Raw genomic sequence first — 21,390 nt, forward strand, 5'->3', positions numbered from 1 at the left:
TTAAAAAATGCAATTGATTTACTTACAATGCAAGTGCACATTTCGTTTTTGAAGCACAGATTTCTTGTCAAATATTTCATTCTAGTTACAATAAAGTTTTGTAAGTGCAAAAAAGAAAAAAAGAACTGCATTGTAAGGTTGAGGCAAAGATTAACAGTAACTCAATTTCTTTACTAACTAGGCTGCGGTGATTTTATCAGATAAAACACTAATTGTACAAAATACTATTACAATTTAAAACAACAGGTTTTTTTTTTTAAATTTCATATATTTTAAAATGTAATTTATTCGTGACGTCAAAGCTGAATTTTCAGCAGCCATTACATCCAATCTTCAGTCACATGATTCTAATATGCTGTCAAGATACATGTCTTATTATTACCAATGTTGAAAACAGTCGAGCTGCTTAACATTTTTGTGGAAACCATGATATAAAAAAAAAAAATTCGGGATTATTTGATGAACAGAAAGTTTAAAAGAACAGCAGTAATTTGAAATAGAAATATTTTGTAACTCTGTTTTTACTGTTACTTTTGAACTTTAAAGTAGGCCTATTCATTTATTTTTCTTTTATTAATATAAAAATACAGACCCCCTTACTTGTGCATGGTAGTGTGGCTACATGTTTCATAAACAGCATTTAATTTTAGGTGTGTAAAGTATGCTCTAAATTCAAGAATGGAATTTGTTGAACAACACAATTGACTTCCTCAGCCGTTCTTAACCAACAAGAGCAGATTACTTAAACCAGGTCAGCCAGATTTCAAAAGAAGGACCATGCTGGTTTTACTGGACAGCACTATACTGGTCTAAGCTGGTTTTCCAGCAGGGATAGTTGAAAACAAATCAGATAAACCATCAGCCCTTTCTTGCTTCGCTGAATGATATTTCTAAAGCTCCTGATCTGAATCACTCAGTCGCTGGGTGGCTTCACATCAAAGGGCACATCTGTGTAGAAACTCTCCACTGGCATCCGAACAGGCTCCGTGCGCACTGGCACTGCCACATGCCAATGCAAAGGACCAATAATCCTCAACAAATAAATAAAACGCAGCTTCAGTATACACAGACCACCACACACGAAGAGGGAGACACTTCAGCTCGTGCGGTGATGTTGGCACGGTGCGTCTCCTTTGAGGAACGGCCAGCGGCTCCCTTGGATTTGACTGGCGTCGGATGGGGATGAGCTGAACTCAGTCTGTTTGTATGGCTTGATTTGTCATGGTTAAATTTCTAATTAAAAGGCATGTTAGAGCCAGCACACTGGCAGGTGTATGTGAGCTTTATCTCCCCCCAAAAGATGAGACATATTGCATTCGGCAATGATGAGAAGAGATGAAGTGGAACAACATATGGTACAAATCATTAATGGAGGAGGAGGGCTAAATCAAATAACAGAAAACCGAGCAGGATTGATCTGTACAAGCTGAGAACTGTTTTCTTTTGTGCAAATGAGATTTAAATCAGAATACATGTCGTCAAACTTTTACAGCATGTCATCTGGATTTCAATAGATCCTTATTTTTCTTTCATTTAAAAAAAAAGAAAAAAAAAAGAAAAGAAAAGTGTACTTTTCATCAGATTCACCACCGGTCAAATGTCTGGAAGATTTTTAAATGTTTTTGAAGTAAGTCTCTTATAGCAGCCTTGGTGAGCCTGCACCTCTCAAACACAGTATTAACAACAGTAATAATGTGAAATATTTCCTCTGATGATAAAGCTTAATTTTCAGCATCATTACTCCAGTCTTTAATGTCACATGATCCTTCAGAAATCATTCTGAGTACATAAGAGTTTTTATTTTTTTTATCAAAAAATCCTGGGGAAAATGTATCACAGTTTTCACAAAAATGTTAAGTTTCCAACATTGATAATAAAAACAATTATTAATAATTTAGCACCAGTAATAATAAAGCACCAAATCAGCATATTAGAGTGATTTCTGAAGGATCATGTGACACTGAAGACTGGAGTAATTCAGATTTGCCATCACAGGAATAAACTGCATTTTAAAAAGTGAAAAAAACAAACAAATGATACATTGATTTTTGCAAACTTCTGACCGGTAGTGCATAAAGACCTAAAGTTACTTTCTGGCTCCGGCTTGTTGCTCTTAATCTTGCATAAACACATCAATGAAGGAGAAGTACGCCCTCTAGTGCATGCTCACACTATTCTCAGGCTTTTCAAGTACAAAGGGAAACAAGTGAAATTCAGAAAATAAAAACTGTTATCTTTAATTGTGTGCAGGTTGTTTAGAAAGCTTCCGTCAGCGGAGGCAGGACTTTCCACTGACGTATTCAGAAGAGCAGACAGGAGGATCGTTTCAGTGACGAAATCCCAGTTCAAAAGACAAAACATCAGCACAGTTGACATGATACAGGGAACCAGCACAACCGTGAGAGAGATCTACTACAGCAAAGATCTTTTTAATGGTCCCAAATATACTGAACAACTAAGAGTACACTCATGTAAAAGAAAAGAAAATGAAGATATGACAAAAATCGATCACATCTAGAGTTCCACTCAATCTTTAATCAAGACGGGCTTTACAAATTTTCCAAAAAATCTGCAGTTTTGAAGGGCAAAAAAAGGGTAAAACTATCTCCCCCACTGAGGTTTTAAAAACCTGTTCAAGTGCGGCTGAAAACGTCCTGAACATTTAAAGGCAGGTCTCTTTTATGTCATTTAAAAAAATGAGAGAGGAGAACAACAGAATAAGAAAAGGAGGGAACTGCTGGCTTTGAAAGAGGAAGAACTTCCGCTGAGCCACGAGAACAACGGTGACATCATAAACAATGACGACCCAGACTTCTTTGCTCCCTAGTGTCCCGTCTGGCCCTAGAAACTCACGAGAAAAAAAAAAGAAAAAAAATAGGAAAAAAGGCCAACAGAAAAAAGGGCTTAGAGGAAGGAGAGAAAGAAATGGAGATGATGTCAGCAAAGGTGAGTGGTGGTTGTGAATTGGCTGGCCCAGTTCGGGTCATGTGAGGTCCTTCCCTGAGAGGGGGTGGGGGGCAGTGTGTCCTGGTCCAAGCCTGGGACGCTCTGTGGGGCAACAGTTTGAGTGTCTGTGAGTAACTGACTGACTGACTGTGTGTGAGGTCATTTTCACCCCCCAGTACTTTTAGGTTTGTCGAAATTCATTTCTTATTAAATCCATTTTATAATTCTTTTGTCCAGACCACAGTTTTATATTCTCTTCGATCTCTCCGTCCGTTTCACGAGTCTCTCTCTCTCTCTCTCTCTCTTTTGCAGATTGGCACTTGGACAAACTCCATGTGGAGACATTCACCTTTTCGCTCTGTGACCGAATCTTCTCCCTCTCTTGCTCTCCATTTCTCCGTTCCTCACGTGGCGCCCCATGGACACCTGCGGGGGGCTGCATTCGTTCATTTATCCATTCATTTATGTATTCATTCATTGAGTTTCAGTTTTGAGTTCTAGGCTGAGCGCTGCAATAGTCTCTGGATGAAGCTCCCTTTGAGCATGACTGTGCTGATTGACGAGGGAGTGCTTTAGGAGCTCAGCTTGGACTTCTTGGACAGCGGAGGACTTTCTTCTTTACTGTCTGCATCTTCCTCATCCTCGTCCTCTTCATCATCATCAGGATAGTCCACCAACCCCACTAGACCTCCCTGGAATGGGAGAAGACGCCATCAGAAACAAGCAAGCAGTAAGAAATACAATTTTGGGGCATCATTTCAGTGTTCGGCCTGCATAATCACCTTGGTGGTGACAGCTGCCGTAGGTGGGGAGCTCCGGGCTCCTGTCCCAGGAGAGCTTGGAGAACCAGGTGAACCGGGGTGGAGGGATGCGGTTGGAGGAGAGGACAGACTAGGCTTTGGAGAGCTGGAAAAGGAGAGTTTAAAACTGGGGCTCTGCCGTCCTGAGAGGCTCGCCTTACCTGTCAACACCTCCTTCTCTTCTGAATCTTTCACTTGGGGGAAAAACAGGGGGAAAAATTAATCAATTAAAACACACCAAGCAACGCAAGTTATATTAAAGCATCATGCAGTCAGATATGGAATCGTAGTAGTTGGCCATCTGCATGTAGCAGTAACGTACGTTTCTTCCTCTCCATGAACTTGCTGATGGGATCCATCAGGTCCTCGTCACTCTTCATCTTATCTGAGGGCGGCACAACAGCTTCACCGTCCTCCAAGTCTTCCTCATCCGTGTTAAACCACATCTCCTCCTCGTCTTCCAGCGTCCGCGCATCCCGGCGAAAACGGTGATTTCTCAGAATCGACCGCATACTGAAGACAAGCATGCAGACACAAATAACATTCATTAAAAGGTACATCCACTTGAAAGTAGCCATTACATGCACAATGAACCAAGTAACTATTACATGCACTATTTTGATTTTTTTAATTTCGGCTTTAAAGTGTGGATTTACGGTCCACCTCGCAGGTAGGTCTCGGGGAATTCACACTTGACTAGACATAGCTTTAAAAAAAAATTTTTTAATTAAGGCCCCATCCACACTACTGCGTTTTCGTTTAGAAACGGAGACTAAAACGGCAAAACCGAAGACCTAAAACTGAGAAGTTTAGAAACGCTGCCGACCCCGTTTTGCGTTTTAGTGAAGACGGGTAAAAACGGAGGACTTTAGAAACGATGGCGCAGAGGCTCACGCTCGGCTCGGGTGTCATCAGTCATGGAGTATACACAGGTAATATTCAGTACCAGTAAACTCCACCCGCTGGAACAGCTTCTTACAGTAAGGCGCGGTAAACGCGTGCATGCTAGAAATAGAGCCGACGCCTATTCTTCATGCGACACGCAAGCATGTTGGAAGCGTTTCCAGGCAAAATAGAACAGGAAAAGATGTTTATATGTCATTTTGACACAAATACATATTAATAAATGACATTTTGATGTTTGAAAGCATTTTTTTACAGTCTATGTTTGAAAGTCTCTGGGTTTACACCGGCACGCGCATGCCCAGTGTTGGTGACTGGTCACGTGATCCGCGTTTTCAGTCGTTTTAATGTGGACGGAGATCAATTCTAATACGCAGCTAAAACGCTGGTGTGGACGGAGATCGTATTCGTTTTAATTCTCCGTTTCTAAACTCAGGGTGTCTACAGATATAAACAAGTTAAATTTAAGACTTTTTAAGACCTTTTTAATCCCACTTTGAATTAAATTTAAGACCAAACCTGTGATGGAAATACACATTATATTGCATACGTATATGTAATATTTAAGTAATTTAAATAATTTAATATTAATTACTTGTTTATTGAACTAAAATCAATGTAACATTTGCAATCGTGAGAATATTCAGCAAAATAGCTCCCGTCATGTTATGTTACTTAACTATATCACATGTTATAAATAAACATTACATTATCATTATCAATACGCTGATTTCACGCAGCCGTTATTTTGAAATCGAAAGCGAGGCTCCGGTGGGAAGAAAACCGGAAGTGTCGCCTTTAATCACAGGAGAGTCGTGAATGCGATGGCGTATTGTTGTGTTTAATGATGGTGTGTCAATTCTAAAACTGTACATACATTTCTTTCATATTTTAGACTATATACAGTGAAATTCATTTATAAATAAAATATTTTTTTTATACATAATTCAGAATGTAAAAAAAGAAGCAGGAATGAACTATATACATATCCTATATTGAATAGTAACATCCAATAGTGTAAATCGCGGCAGCAGCTTCAGGTTGGTAATCCAAGGCATTGTTGTTTATCTTTACTTCCGGGGTTCTTCCCACCGGAGCCTCACTTTCGATTTCAAAATGGCGGCTGCGTGAAATCAGCGTATAGCTGTTTATGTGATAAAATCTGAATCATTCTCGCGATTCGATGCTTCACTGGTGGAGAAATTTTAGCGGTAATGTGACCAGAAATATTTAAGACCTATCGAATCTGAATTTAAGACATTTTAATACTTTTTAAGGACCCGCGGCCACCCTGAAACTAAAACGCAGTAGTGTGGATGGGGCCTAACTCTCTCCATTGTCAGTTCTCTCAGGCCACATTCATACTGTTTGTTTTATGGAACCTATTCAACAAGGCCAAAGAATAATAATAGTAATTATTATTATTGTTGTTACTGTTAAAATATTTTATTTTATTAAATAAAAAATAGCAATAAAGAAATATACTACTATAGTATTTACACTTTTGTACTGTAAAGTTACAAATGTATTTTACAAAACAACATACTAATATTATGGCTGTCTTCACTGCTTTCAAATTTTAAACGAAAGGGCTTTTTTTTTTTTGGCTGAAAACCACAGAGAGACTATAAAGAGTCTCTTTAGTTGAAAACAGATTTATAAATGATTCTCAGACAAATTTAGGAATTACATCCCCTGATTAGTGATTGACTAAGTTTGAGGATCCATATGACAATGGTTTGAAATGACCATAGACCTGTCAAGTTTCGGGTTGTCCTGTCTTTCTCTCTGCTGTTCATATCGGAGCTTCAGTCCCTTAAACGTCTGTACATAGTCTACGTCCTCCAGGGCTTTCCAGTAGTTCTCTATGATATGAGCCGTCAGGGACTTCACATCCTCCTACACACACAGAGAACACGGCAATTATGAACAAAATTCAACATATATCAGTCTAACGGTATGTTCAGGTGTTTGGATAAATGTACTCACCACTCTGACATACTCAAACATCTCTATAATGGCTGAGTTGATGAGGTTGTATCTCGATCCATTGTTGAGGAAAGCTTTGACCACTGGCTCAAACAGGAAGTTCCTCATAATGTATCTGTTATAAAACTCATCCTTCAGGCCAATGATTTTCCTCATGAAACGCAAAGCACCTGAACAAGAGGAATGATTGAGAAAGGTATAGAGATTTAACAGCCAAGTTATACCTGATGCCTGTCAGTGGGTTAGCATTGAGTGTTTGGTATTGGTATAAATAAATGAGTGCTTGTTAATGCAGCTGGCCCAGCATGTGCTGTAATAATGTAAGGGTAGTCATTATCAACAGGAGCCTTTTATAGGTAAAATGGATCAGCATCATTAGTGTTATTATGCGGTTTGAATCTTCCCATGGTGAGTGGCATGACTGATTATGCCCCATGTCATTTGTCTAGTACTACTTATTTTGAGTCTAGTTCAGTCTTTAAAAAAAATTTAAAAAATCATACTTTCAGTATCAAACCCCGCTATATTCACCAACCCAGTGATCATTAACTAAAACTATTAAAAAACATTGTTCTCGACTGAAATATTGGGACGAAAAACGAAAATAAAAAATGTTGCCTTGCCAATTAATTGCACTAAATTAAAGTGCTAAAATTACTAACTGAAAACTAAAACTGAAATAAAATTGTAATATTTAAATCAAATTAAAAATGACAAAATCACAAAAAAACTAAATTGAAAAATAAAAACTGTAATAATATAAACAACACTAAAAAAAACACTAACCACTGTTGATAAGCAGAGGTTTTGATCCGAGCACAAATGTGTCACAGAGACTAAGAATAATAAGAATAGTATGAAAATTGCAAACAAATCAATCTTTATAAATTTGTTTTAAAAAAAAAATTATGGGAAAAAAAAAACATTACTTACAAGGAAAATATATTAATAATTTTTAAGTAAATACTAAATAATGTACACTTCAATGCAAGCCTAAAAATGTCTAATTAAACATTTAAAATACATTAGAAATATATATATTGTTGGTAGAATGGTGACTACTGGACTACCAAGCAAGCAAAAAATTTTTTTTTTTGAAAATTATGAAAAAAGAAAAGAAAAAAATCATTCTGATAGCACTTCAAAAACACCTGACCCCACTCTTGTGACATTATGAATGTTATATGTATGTGCGTGAGTGCAAACACTCACATAAGGCTAAGAAAGCGTGTTGAGAAGCAGTGAGCACCAGTACTCTGCGGAGGATATCTTTGTTGATGATGTAGTTCTTTATGTGATACGTGTGATGCTCCACACAGAAAGTGAGCAGCTCTACGATCAGAGCCAGCAGCTGACACGTCTGGAAATCATCTGACAAGACAAACACACGGACTGAGAAATCTGCAGATGTTACGTCTTTAAATAGGTATGCAAATTTCAATTGAGGAATGATTAAATACGGCTGCAAACGCATCCAGTCTGCATGAATCCATATGCACAAAACCCTAATTATTACCTTTGCTGGGTTTTTCTTCTGTGGTGTTGGCAAGAAGAGGAGCCGAGAGCACATGCATGCAATGCTTATAGAAGAAACTCAAGAACTCGGTCTTCTCTGTTTTCTGCAGGGACCCAGACAGTTGATGAAATTAAAGGAGAATGTTTTTCTGACAATGAAAGTGTATATTTGATGCAGTACAGGCCAAACGTTTGGACACATTACTATTTTTAATGTTTTTGAAAGAAGTTTCTTCTGCTCATCAAGCCTGCATTTATTTGATCAAAAATACAGAAAAAAAGGTAATATTGTGATATATTATTACAATTTAAAATAATTGGTTTTCAATTTATTATACTTACAATTATCATTTATTTCTGTGATGCAAAGCTGAATTTTCAGGATCATTACTCCAGTCTATCACATGATCCTTTAGAAATCATTCTAATATTCTGATTTATTATGAGTGTTGGACACAGTTCTGCTGCTTAATATATTTGATGAATAAAAGGTTAAAAAGAACTGCATTTATTCAAAATAAAAAAATATATTTTCTAATAATATAATTTTTCTTTACTATCACTTTTTATCAATTTAACAAATCCTTGCTGAATAAAAGTATTGATTTATTTCAAAAAAAGAAAGAAAAAAAATTACTGACCCCAAATTACTGACCAGTAGTGTATATTGTTGTTACAAAAGATTTCTATTTTTAAAACATTTGCGTTTTTAATTTTTTTTTACTTTTTATTCATCAAAGTATCCTAAAAAAAGTATCACAGGTTATGATAAAATATTAAGCAGTAGAACTGTTCCAACTTTGATAATGAATCATCATATTAGAATGATTTCTAAAGGATCATGTGATAGACTGGAGTAATGATCCTGAAAATTCAGCTTTGCATCACAGAAATAAATGTTAATTTAAAGTATAATAAATTGAAAACCAATTATTTTAAATTGTAATAATATATCACAATATTAAAAAAAAAATCTGTATTTTTGATCAAATAAATGCAGGCTTGATGAGCAGAAGAAACTTCTTTCAAAAACATAAAAAATAGTAATGTGTCCAAACTTTTGGCCTGTATGGCACATTGTACTATATTTATATTAAAACCGGCCTCACATTAGCAGTAGCCAGCATGTTCTCCGGGTCCACTAGCGTCCTGAGCAACCCCATTAACTGTACGGCTCCACCCAACTCTGGATCCGTGTCACAGATCATATGCTCAATGATCAGATTTATCAACAGAATGTCCTGTAAAAAGAGACAATTAGTGAAGATGACATGTAGATAGAATGATCACATGGGTCAGTGGGCATGTCTGACTTACATCATCGTTCTGTTGAGACTCCTGCATAACAAACTCGCGCACCATGGAGGGGTTGTACTCCACCAGGTAGGAGAAGATATCAGTGGCTGCTCCACGCACCTGCACATCATCCATGCCCTTTAAAAAGCACACACACACACACGTTGGTAAATACAGCAGGGAAGCAGAAGGTTATGGTTTTGATTGATGGGAAAGTTCAAGCAAGTCAGAGACCGTTTTAGTTGCATAAGGTCTCGATAACATTCAATACAAAAGGTCATTACTCGTTAGTAAAGATGTTAACATAAAAAACTGACACTTGACAATAAATCTGTTGTTTAAAATAGCAAGGACATCTTACAAGAATAACTTCCAGCGCTGGCAGGATTCCCATGTTGGAAAGGGTTTTGAAGAATGCATCTCTGTTCTGTGGTTGTAACGTTTGCGAAAATGCACAAAACTCCTTCAGGAAGTTCACCTGGATGTGACACACATTATGAGTTTTGTACGCATCCATTATGTTGAGGAGGAGGCATCCATTAGTAATGCTGCTATCATACCAGTTCATGTCGCTTGTCGTCATCCGTGGCTTCATCGGTTAGCTGTGCAAAGAGCTCAGTCAAAAATTTCTCATCGTCCTGAAAAACAACACCACCACACACGCATAAGAAACAGAGCTCTGGTTATTACATTACCCTTCATATATATTTTTTTAAAGGTTAAGTCGTTATGCTTTTATGACATGAAATTAATGTAAACAGTCAGTTATGCCATTCAGGGATTAGACTGACAGAACAAAACACATGATGTCTCAAAACAGATCTGTGCGTTAGTGTGAATGCAGCTTATTAGATCTCCCGCTGTCTATGATGTCATCATGATGTCATCAATAATTAAACAGCAGGGTAAAGCTGAGAAAGAGAGAAATCCCTTCATCAGCGGCGGTTTCTTCATTAGGGCGATCGGGCGACGCATCACCAAAGTGTGAAAGGGACTTTTTCAATCACAATCTCATTCAACCACAGAGTTACGCTAGCAGTCACTCACTGTTGTTCTGCCTCTGGATATAATCCAATCAGCGCCAAGTCACGTTCTGTGGAGTACCGCCTCTTTTTGGGCGATTGGTCGCATAGACTTACATTCAAAGATATATATTTTTTTTTGAACCGCAGGCACTGCAATGCATTCTCTATGGGTTCCGGGAGGGCTCGCACTAACGTGCTTTCATCATCATACGTAAACTTCACTTGTGCAGCGATTGGTGGAAACAAATATACCTCTAATAATATTTTGCCATAAGCTGAAGGGACATCCAATAATTTCCTCAGTGCATAACTTACATTTCACGGACATATTCTCCATCTGTAAATGTTAGAAAGTCAATACTTCCAGTTTGCTGTCATGAGTGGGCGAGCTTCTGCAAGCTAAACTTCCGTGAACGAGCGCCGCCGCGTGCATGAGCGCCGAACACACGGAGCGCAGTAGAATAGGAGCGCAATTATTCTGACTAAAATATACATTAGCACTAAATTATAAATATATTTAGCTAAAATATTTGTTGTTGAATATTTGTTGTTGTTGGTGAACATAAATGTGCTAGAGTATTTCAAACCCACATGTGTATTTTTATATTAGCTTTGTTTTTTTTTTGTTTTTTTTAAGTTTAGTAAATTTAACTACTTCTTTAAAAAGCATTATTTTGTTTTTAGATTGTAATGTTGCAATGTTAGAATGTAATATGATTTGACCCCTTTTTTGGATAGACTGCAGATAGACAGCAAGGTTACACTATGTTTGTTTTTATAACCTTCAATATGAACATTGTTTGTAGGACAATATTGATCAGGATATAAAAAATTTTTTTTTTTTTTATTAAATAGTTTTTAAATAGAAAAATAATAATTAAATACTCAGATTATACCATACATCGCCATTTAGCCCAAAAATTCAGATTTATTTGGCAATTGGCTATTTCCCAACCCTACCGGCTGAAGTTTTAGCTAAACTTTAGGCTAATGATAGCTACATTATTATCACTGTTAAATTGTTATTTAACAATTAGCCTACATTCAGTCCTGGATTAATAATTCAGTTTGTTGTCTTGACTGAACAACTTTTGTAGCTTTAATATTAATAATAAATAATATATATTTAATTTATACAGTGAAGATTTTGCAGTATGATTCAATTTCTGTACATTACGGTCATTTGTATCTTTGTTCTGCTGTATTTATCTGAGAAGTTGATTGTAACTTTTTAAAACAAGCAATTTTATTACTGAAGACTCACTTGTCTTCAATAATGTTTGAACTTTGTATTAGTTAGGCTAGAAGTTTTTGCTGTGGTATTGAAATTGTAATCAATCGAGAATTCTGAAATTTCACTGGTATCTACATTTTTTTTTTGCATTAAGTACATTTCATGGTGAAGCGTGATTATATATATATAATCACAGCTGAGAGTGTGAAATATCTTCCTTTTGTGATCTGACATGGCTTCATATCACAGAATGAGGCAGAAATGATATTTTATTGTGTTCAAGGATGTGTGATTAGAATTGCATTATAAATATGTTTATTGTCTTTGTTTCATCAGTCAAACGTCTCTATCTGCATTTTATTCTGCAACAGCGATAGTTGGCAAAGATCATTTCTGGGATATTTTGGCTTCATTTTCTTACAGTGGAAGGAACCAGAGACACGCACGCTTGTCCACACCCTATTCTGTGCAAAAAAGGAAAAATAATCTCTAAAGTTCTCTCTAAAGAAATTTTTAAGTAAACATGCGAATCCACAAGTTTTTCTTCAGAGTGGCGATAGAGAGAGGAGTACAGGAGTTTCTCTCTCAGTGGACGCATACGATTTCCTGACAAAAATGAAAATTCTGTCATCATTTACTCACTTAAGTTGTTCCAAACCTGTATGAGTTTCTTTCTTCTGTTGAACACAAAAGATGATATTTTAAAGAATGTACTATTAAAATACTATTACCGTCAGCTGTCTGGTTACCAACATTCTTCAAAATATATTCTTTTGTGTTAATTTACATTTATGCATTTGGCGGACGCTTTTATCCAAAGCGACTTACATTGCATTTCAAGGTATACATTTACATTCTTATCAGTTCTTGCTTTCCTTGGGAAATGAACCCCTGACCTTGGCGTTGCAATCGCCAATAGGGCTGTCACTTTTGAGAAAAATCTAATTCGAACGGATATCAAATATCAAGCAATGTATTCGAATATCTACGAGTAAAATTAAGTAAACGAACAACCTCGATCCATCAGGAAGCGCCACATGGTCGCTGAATTTCACTGCGCTTCATGAAGAGTTTTTCTTTTGCGTGAAAAAGCCGTTCGCCGGAGATGTGTTAAAAGATAGCGGAGTGCATTCATTATGATTAGGCTACCGGTATAATAATCCTCCTGGCCCATTTTCTCACAAATCTCTACGTTCATTTAAGACTTTATTTAAATATTTTAAGACTGCTCTTATGAGGACACTCGACGAAACGGACATTTGGCATAATGTGTGTGTTATGGTTTGTTCAAGCCCGAAAGAGAACTCGATACTGACACGCGTCTTTTCTGTGGGTCGTGTGTGTGTGTGTGTGTGTGTGTGTGTGTGTGTGTGTGTGTGTGTAATAGGCAGGAATTACAGCGCGGTCTCTTTAGTCTTGTTGTTATCTTCCATTTTCAAAACAAGCTGGCTATTGGCTATTATTTGCTTGATTTGGTCATGGGCTACAATAAGTTTAGAGCGGCCGCTACTGGATGAGATGGCAAACAATAAAATAAAAAGCAAACGGTCTAATCATAGACTGTAAAAAATGCGCTACACATGGCACTTTAAAAACCGGATAGTTTATTTATAGTTCGATTTCGGATATTTCACGTCATGTTCGAATATCGAATAAAAAGTGACAGCCCTAATCGCCAACGCTCTACTTTTTGAGCTACAGGAAAACATTAACAGAAGAAAGAAACTCAGAGGTTTGGGGAAACATAAGGGTGCAATTCTCATTTTGGGGATAACTAACCCTTTAAGAAATAACCATCACAGATTTTTTTTCATAATAATGTAATATTTTATAATAAATCCTTAGACCTTTCTAATGATTTATAGTAATAGCCCTCTTGCAGTGTAATATTGTTATTACAAAAGTAATATTTATTATTTTAATAATTTTGTTTAGCAATAATAATAATAATAATAATAATAGTTATTATAAATATTATTATTATTAGTCATATTTCTGTATAAAAACTAGATTTTGGGCATTGCCTTTACATTTTAAATTGCGATCACAATTTTTAAACCAGAAAAATCGCAGATTTTAGAAAAAATATTAAAAAATCCTTAGTGTTGAGCCCCCCTTTTTTTTTTTTTTTTTTACAAATAAATGTAAGATTTAAAATACACTAATTAGTTAATAAAAAAAATGGTAGATCAAGAATCGTTTTGAAATCGGATCGTGACTCCCAGAATCGTATGGTGAGGTGCTTAAAGATTCCCACTCCTAGAATGAGTAAATATTTGGATGCAATTTTGACTGAAACAGCCTGTATTCACAACAGTACAATAAACGTTCTGATTCTCAATCCCTTTCCTTCCGTATTGTGTGAAATACAACCATTAATAATTTTGTTTAGCCAGATTTGCCACATTAAACCTGGTTTTTGATAAACGTTAATTGTTTATATACATTATCCTAATGTCATTTGAGCTCAATATAAAGCTGTAAATCAGACGCTCAAATCCGTTCTGCAACATTACTTGACCTCTAGCTGAATGAGGGTGACTAGTGACGTATATTTGATCAATGCACGTCGACACCAAGGTTAGAGACGTTACTGATACTGTATCACCTTGTCATGGACATAAAAGATTACACCTCAAAAAAAGAGGAACAAATCAAGTGAACGAAAAAAACTGTGATCATATACGGCCATGGGAAAGTACATCTAATTGCTCAGACAATCATAAGAAATAGCTTTTAGTATCTATGGCCAGTTTATTTAACATCTACTAGATTACACTCAGGTAGTAATGGCATATGGTGATATTAAGACAATAGTGTGCCATATAATATGCACCCTTATCTGCAAAGATGTATGAAACAACCATACTGTACTGAAGCAGCTGACTGGGGGCTGGAGAAAATGATCATCCAGCACGCCTGCCAAGCGTTTGTGACATCACATGATATGGCTCTAAAGAACATGATGGTGCTGTTCCCATGGAAACAAGCCCCCTCCCCTTAACTCCAACCGATATCAAACAAGTCCACTGTAAGGCTTCGGTGAGATGCATGTATAATCAAACTATTTTCATAAAATATATTTTTAACTCACTTTAGCTACGATGAAAACATTTTAGATAATCACTTTACACTTGAAATCTACTATTGAGGTATTTTGTTGCCGGTTTTCTACTAAATATGATCACATGCATCTGAAACAACATCCTTAATCTGTAGACCTTTCGGTGTGGAAAACATCTGATGACCTTTACAGCAAAGAACCACAGTACAACCCACCACCATGGCTCAATGAGATGAAGCAGCAGCAACACAAACATGTAAACTTATTCACTGAAGCCTCAGAAGGTGTTTTGCTGAGGATGCAATGAATTTGAGACGTAAGTTGCTGCTCTGAAAATCGTGGTGAGAAGTTCTGCACAACGACACATAGCAAGCCTGACAGTACGCTACCTGTGAGATATGATGCTAGAAGCCTAAATGGAGAGTTAAACTATAGTTTGTTTTGCTCAGTAGAGCTCAACCATAGGCTTGCTACGATGGTCGGTGTTGATAGTGTTCAGAAGCAAGTATAATTATTTTATACAATAATGTTTTTCAGTTAGAGAACAGACACTACAATTAAACACTGAACTTGTCTGCTTAATAAATTGTGAGCCGAACCAGAGTCGCAGTAGGAGTCAGATTTCATTTATCACGAGAGTGAGGATCTGACTGACAAGGTGATGGCGGAATATTTGGTGTCAAAGCACCTATTTAAGCGAATTTGTCATTGTACTGTTTGGTTGTTGTGTTATTCATCAAGAATAATAGGCTAGTGATAGTGAACTCAACATTCAAGCAATCCGCCCCCGAACTGGCGCAAATTTGAAAGCGAAACTAAAATGCACATCCGTACGGACATTCATAATGTCCACGGGTGCGGAGCGAGCCGAACAGAGCGAGAGTTTTCGGTTCATTCCTATAGACCTTATCCGCCAGAGAAACGAGGGCGCCGCCATCTTTAGAATATTGTCTTTGAACTTCCGTTTTTGCGGTCGCTCTGTATATTTCTATGGCGCTGCTGTCCATGAGTAATTAGCTCTTGAAGTGGATTTACTTAATGTAAAGTTAACGAAAGTTATCATGAGGGCTGTAATGTTTAAAGCAGATGACTAAACAAATGTCAGTCGACCGGGAAGATTTTAAAACGAGCCGTTCATTCATAAACACGCAAAATCGCTGTGAAAATACAAACCGGAAGTCAAAAGACAACGAGCGCAGCGCTGAAAAGGGGCGGAGCTACATAAGCTCTACAGGAATGAATTGAAAACGCTCACTCTGCGCCGCACCATTATGAATGTTGGGCATTTTAATTTCGCTTTCAAATTAGCGATTTAAAAGCCCCTCCAACGATGATACCGGTACTGTCACACGTCGATGAAACGGTGGGAAAATATCATTCAACCACTAATGGTACAAAGCACACTACTGATCACACACACTCGGCTGAGTAGGAGAACCCACCTGCAGCATGCCAACAATCTCCACTTTGTTGAAGAAGATGAAGGAGTGCAGCGTGGAGAGCATGTTTTCTTCAAAGACAGAGGGGGTAGGCAGCACCATGTCCTGAATATACTGCACCCGGTACGTCTGGTGAATCTTCTGCCGCAGCTCCGGGTCTGAAATGGGAATGACCTCTTTAAACCTCGCCGTGGTGGTCAGGAACTCTCGATGCCTCCGCGGTTGGGGTAGCGACGGATCGAACTCCAGACACCCGATCACATCCATGATACATTCTTCGGAGAACATAACTTCGAAGAGCGCCGTGCGGTTGAGGAGGAAAATGCCTTTGATGATGTCATAGAGGTGGTGCAAGCCTTCACGGTTCTCCAAGTCCTCGCACACGCGAAACAGCTCCAGCAGCTTGCGGATGTAGCCCTCGTTCTCTAGCGCCAGGGCCAGTTTCTCCCGCCGTAACGGAGACGGTAAGGATGAGGCCACCAGCTCCGCCACCTCCTCTAGCCGGGAGAGCTCACATGGTGGAAGTTCAAGGCCAGGAGAAGACATGTCATCAAAGCGCTCCTCTTCAGACTCATCTATCAGCTCCTGGGTGATGTCTACTGAGGGGTCCTTTCCCTGGACCTGTAAAAACACACACAACAAAAGGCTTTCAGAATAGAGGCACTACACCAGCATGCAGTACTTAAGAGAAACCTAGAGAAAATATTATTAATGTACATAATTACAATAAGCATAATCACCTGACATATTTTCTCCCAGATCTCATCACAGCCAGCCTTTTCCTGGAAGCTGAGGGCCAGGTCATAGTTTTCAGCCTCAGACCAGACTATTAATGTGTCCTTCAAAAGAAAAATGCAAATACTATCAACAAAAGCCCCCAAAAACAGGTTACTGACACCAGGAAGTCATATTCTGCAAGTACTTACATACAGGGATCTACAGTTTAAGGCAAGACACTAAAGGCTAAAGCACTTATTTTTTCACGACACTTGTCAATTTTTAGCTATTTTGCTTCCACAACATGTCTTCTTTCAGACTAGTAGATAGAAAACATCCAAAGTATATTTTTTTATATTTATTTTGTTACACGTTATGGATTTGTGTCTGTAGATTTTAATAACTTTAAAGGCTGTTTTCTCAAAATGAGTAAATGCGCTGAGTCAGAAATCCACCAAGCTTAACAGTTCTATATTCTGAAGGTGTTTACAGAGGGCTTTATATATCAGTTGCCTGATTTATTTAAGATTTTATGCATTAAAAAAAAATCTGTCTGTTGACTATTTTTGTATTCATGGAGTGATAAAAAATTTTTTTTTTTTTTAAAGGATATATCCAAACCCCCTCTGTGAAAACCTTTAACTCTTATATGTCAGAAGAAAGAAAAGTTTTGGAAGTTCATGCAAATTAGTACATGTGAATGAGTAATTATCAAAATAACATTTATTATCATAGTTGATACCTGGATTTCTAAGGCCTCTAAAAGCTACTCCGGTTTACTTTATTATCCATCTATGGTTACAATCTATGTATTACGTATGAATGATACAACAGGCTTTTGAGGAACATTTGTTTGTACATCTCTCAATCATTACTTTGTTGTATTGCACTGCATTACATGTTTTGCCCCCCATACAATTAAAAGTACAGAGCTTGGGTCATAAAACGAAGCATTTTATTTCATCTTACTAAGAACTATTAATGCATGATTATGGTCAGTTTGGACACCTGAATAAAATTAATTTTATCCTTCTCGGTTGTGAGCTCCATTTTTTTATTTGGGCCATAAAAAGCCTGATGCATTAAAATATGATGTACAACACAAAAATTCTATAAACTGTTCTTACTAGATTTCTGTTCTGAAATTGTTTCTGACTATTATTTCCTATGTCTGACTTCTATATCAGGGTTGTTGTACTGTGAATCCTCAACTGGGGGAAGTATGATATGTGATATTTATTAATTGTATTCACCTGTGCTGTCTTGCATCTTTATAAGACAAATGTATACTTGACTAGTTTTAACCAAGACATTAACAGCACATATTCATGAATTATGTTCACAAATGCACTGATGAGTTGTCAATAAGATCATGTCATTTCAAACGCACCTGCTGTTTCTGATAGGCGGTGTTAGGGTTTATTTTTGACTCCAGCAGCAGTGATCCTGTTTTAAAGAACGGGCACATCTTAATTGCAGTCTCAATCAAAAGTGACCATGTAACTTACATCATTTTTTGTAGTGTTTTGAAACCTACCATCACTTTCGGCGCGCACCAGGAGAGACATGCCTTTCAGTCTCTCCACATAGGCGGATGACACATGTCCCGTCCCCCGATCATCCCACTGGCGATCCTCATTCAGGGTGTACACTTTTACTCTTCTACGAGTGTCAGTCATCCTTGCAAGTAATTCTCAAACAGGCTTTCGCCTTTAATTCAATAAATCTCAACGTCCTTGCCTTGCAAGAGGCAACAGAATCTGCTGTCAACTTCAAGCTGAAATGTATGGCTGTCAGTGGCGAGCTGTCTCGAAGCTGATGCAGATTGTTGTTGTGGTGTCTAACTTACAACAGTAAACTTGTGCTTTCCAGAAAGATTATTCTGACCAGTCTAGCAATGGTCAGCTAGCTGCTGTGTGCAGCCGAGACTCTCCAAAACATACTCAATATTTTGAAATCTTTATAAACGTAACAACAAAAAGCACTTCCGTTTCTAAAAGGGGATGAAACGGTGAGAGGTTTGTTTTAAAAGTATGCAGCCAGAGCACGAATGCAGAATGTGTTTATTTTTCTCCGTGCCCCCCTTACTTTAAGCTAGCTAGGCTAACGCTGCGACTAATTCAGTCAAACGGGGTTAGCGTAGCTAGCGCCTCAGCTAGCAGGCTATCTCCTCGCGCGAGTCATTTTTGACACATAAACGTTAGAAGCGTGCGCGAATTAACTCCAAAGACGTACCGATTACGCTATTTGATAATTATACTCGCGCGCGATAGGTGAAAATGCGGGAAGAGTCGTGTATAAAGCGGCGCGTTCATAATAAGCTAAGCTATATTTTCTCCAAGTATTCCGCCATATTCTGGCTAAGGGCCGCGGATGGACCAGCCAGTCTCTTTTCACACAGAGATAAACATTCCCCAATGCAACTAATCGAATAGACTCGTTCGTTTCGCTTTCCGGGATGGCGAATGGCCAGCGCGACCGTCGAGCACCGTGAAATAGCAGCGACGTGACGAAAAGTAATTATTAGCCCCACTGTGAAGATTCGGCCATCTTGGGTCCCCTCAGAAAGTCGCTACGGGGTTTCCTGTGCTGCAGGCGCAGGGCCGCCGCCACAGTTTAAAGACACAGTACGCCAAAATGACCAGCGCAGACACACACACACACGGGTGTTTCGTAACATCAAACACTCACTGCTGGTGAAAGGGAAGAAGGGACATGGAGAGGAATGTGAATGAGAGGGAAAGTGAGCGCGAACATGCACAGCTCCTTGAGCTGGAGCGCGCGTAAAGATAATGAACTTCATATGTTTTGTCATTCATTCAGTAAAATGAAATGCAGATGCTAACAGTTGTCTCTGAGACCGAAATACATTGTAGTTTCATTTACAGCCATTATAAGTAACAGGAGAAGCCTCTGTTGGAAAAACACAGGCCATCCCATGCTGGTATTACAGTCCAAGCTATTCTTTGGAGTATGGCCAAGTCCCTATCATAGCAAATGTGTTCTTACAGCCATAACTAGGTTGCTCCACCAGATTGTTAATTATATAACTGTAAAATGAATTACAAACTACATGTTAAGTGTTACTTGCCCGTGCAAAACTCACTAACACAATGCGGCGGTGTTGCAATCTGCCAGGATATTGCTAAGTTGTTGATAATAGGTCAGACTGGTTGCTAGGGTGTTGTGGGTGGTTGCTAGGTGATTAACTAGGTGTTAGCATTTGGAAAATGACCAGAAAAGGTTACAGTCAGCATTAAATTAAAATTCGCCCAGTTTTATAAATGGATTTAATTTTTATTATCTTATTGTGAACGATTCATCCATGCATGTTTCATTTTTACTTTTTTATTTTATTTAATCTAAATGTCATAACTCGCTCAGCCGGTGAAACGACAGACTTCTCTCGTGAGGTATGCAGGACTTCTCCTGCCCCTTTCTCACAATTCACAACTTCACAGTCATTCATATCTGCCTCATTAATCCAGGGCCGGCCCGCGGCATAGGCGGTATAGGCAAATGCTAGGGGCGCCACTCATCCATAGGGGCGCCAGAATGAGTGAACGAGTGAATTTTTTTTTTTTTTTTTTTTACTTTTTTTTTAATATATATATATATATATATATATATATATATATATATATATATATATATATATATATATATAATACTATTTTAAAACCATTAATTAGAAATACTACCCCAAAAAAAAAAAAAAAGTCCGGCTCACCAATCGTCCCCCGCCCATCGAGTGCTTGAAGTGCGTCAGAAACAGAGCGCGCGCGCGATCAGTTGTTGGTAATTTGTTGTGAAGCGTGCGCGACTCCGCATCCAATGTAGACAGCACTGCTTTTGTTAACACACAGCTCGTAGAAACGGGCCTGGCAGCTCGCGCCAGTTCCAGACGCGGTGAAAGTTTCCTGATTGTGACGGAAGGCCGAATTTACATGACACATTATAAATGAGCATAGTCTGCGATAGATACAGTACCAAAAAGAAGAGAAGAGGATAAAAGGGGATAAAGACAGAGGTAAAGTGATGTAGTGAATGAACAATTTATGGCATAGGAGTAAGATACTATAATTTCATGGCAGTTATTTTTACCTTAAACTTAATGTTAGCAGTTGTTCTGAGTTCTCCAGAGTCCCCAGACTGTGTGGTTTTGTAACAATCATGTCAGTTTTAAGACGCATTTTTTATTATCACTTTTTTATTAATGTTTTACTCTACAGTTGTGCAGTTGTGGGGATACAGTGCAGGCCAAAAGTTTGGAAACATTACTATTTTTAATGTTTTTGAAAAAAGTTTCTTCTGCTCATCAAGCCTGCATTTATTTGATCAAAAATACAGAAAAAATAATAAATATTGTGATATATTATTACAATTTAAAATAATTGGTTTTCAATTTATTATACTTTAAATTATCATTTATTTCTGTGATGCAAAGCTGAATTTTCAGCAT

At 37.8% G+C, this 21,390-nt stretch overlaps 1 protein-coding gene and 1 long non-coding RNA gene across 2 annotated transcripts; one reads left to right on the top strand and one right to left on the bottom strand.

Moving 5' to 3' along the window:
- Nucleotides 1-2,212: 2,212 nt before the first annotated feature.
- Nucleotides 2,213-19,509, bottom strand: smek1 (SMEK homolog 1, suppressor of mek1 (Dictyostelium)). The gene is made up of 15 exons (XM_082147906.1): nt 18,466-19,509; nt 18,319-18,374; nt 16,952-17,050; nt 16,215-16,832; nt 10,010-10,087; nt 9,811-9,927; nt 9,471-9,587; nt 9,263-9,394; nt 8,155-8,257; nt 7,851-8,009; nt 6,639-6,808; nt 6,406-6,548; nt 4,069-4,259; nt 3,729-3,940; nt 2,213-3,638 (listed from the first exon to the last, which is right to left on the bottom strand). Exons 1-15 carry the CDS (start codon nt 18,605-18,607, stop codon nt 3,519-3,521), a joined length of 2,457 nt encoding a protein of 818 aa, XP_082004032.1. The 5' UTR covers nt 18,608-19,509; the 3' UTR covers nt 2,213-3,518.
- On the top strand, nt 12,879-13,838 carry LOC309482583. Its single transcript, XR_014200319.1, has 2 exons — nt 12,879-13,078; nt 13,109-13,838. It is a non-coding gene; the product is annotated as an uncharacterized lncRNA (long non-coding RNA).
- Nucleotides 19,510-21,390: the final 1,881 nt, after the last annotated feature.

The sequence above is a fragment of the Leuciscus leuciscus genome, assembly GCF_965113295.1.
Source record: "Leuciscus leuciscus genome assembly, chromosome: 19".
In the NCBI taxonomy this organism is placed as follows: domain Eukaryota; kingdom Metazoa; phylum Chordata; class Actinopteri; order Cypriniformes; family Leuciscidae; genus Leuciscus; species Leuciscus leuciscus.

Bases quoted from the DNA above. Each gene is read 5' to 3' on its own strand.
- smek1 (XM_082147906.1), bottom strand. From the start codon at position 18,607: ATGACTGACACTCGTAGAAGAGTAAAAGTGTACACCCTGAATGAGGAT. The intron at 16,833-16,951 runs GTGATTATGCTT...GTGTTTTTACAG, and splicing joins TCTGGGAGAAAATATGTCAG to GTCCAGGGAAAGGACCCCTC. The intron at 10,088-16,214 runs GTGGGTTCTCCT...GTTGTTTTTCAG, and splicing joins AGATTGTTGGCATGCTGCAG to GACGATGAGAAATTTTTGAC.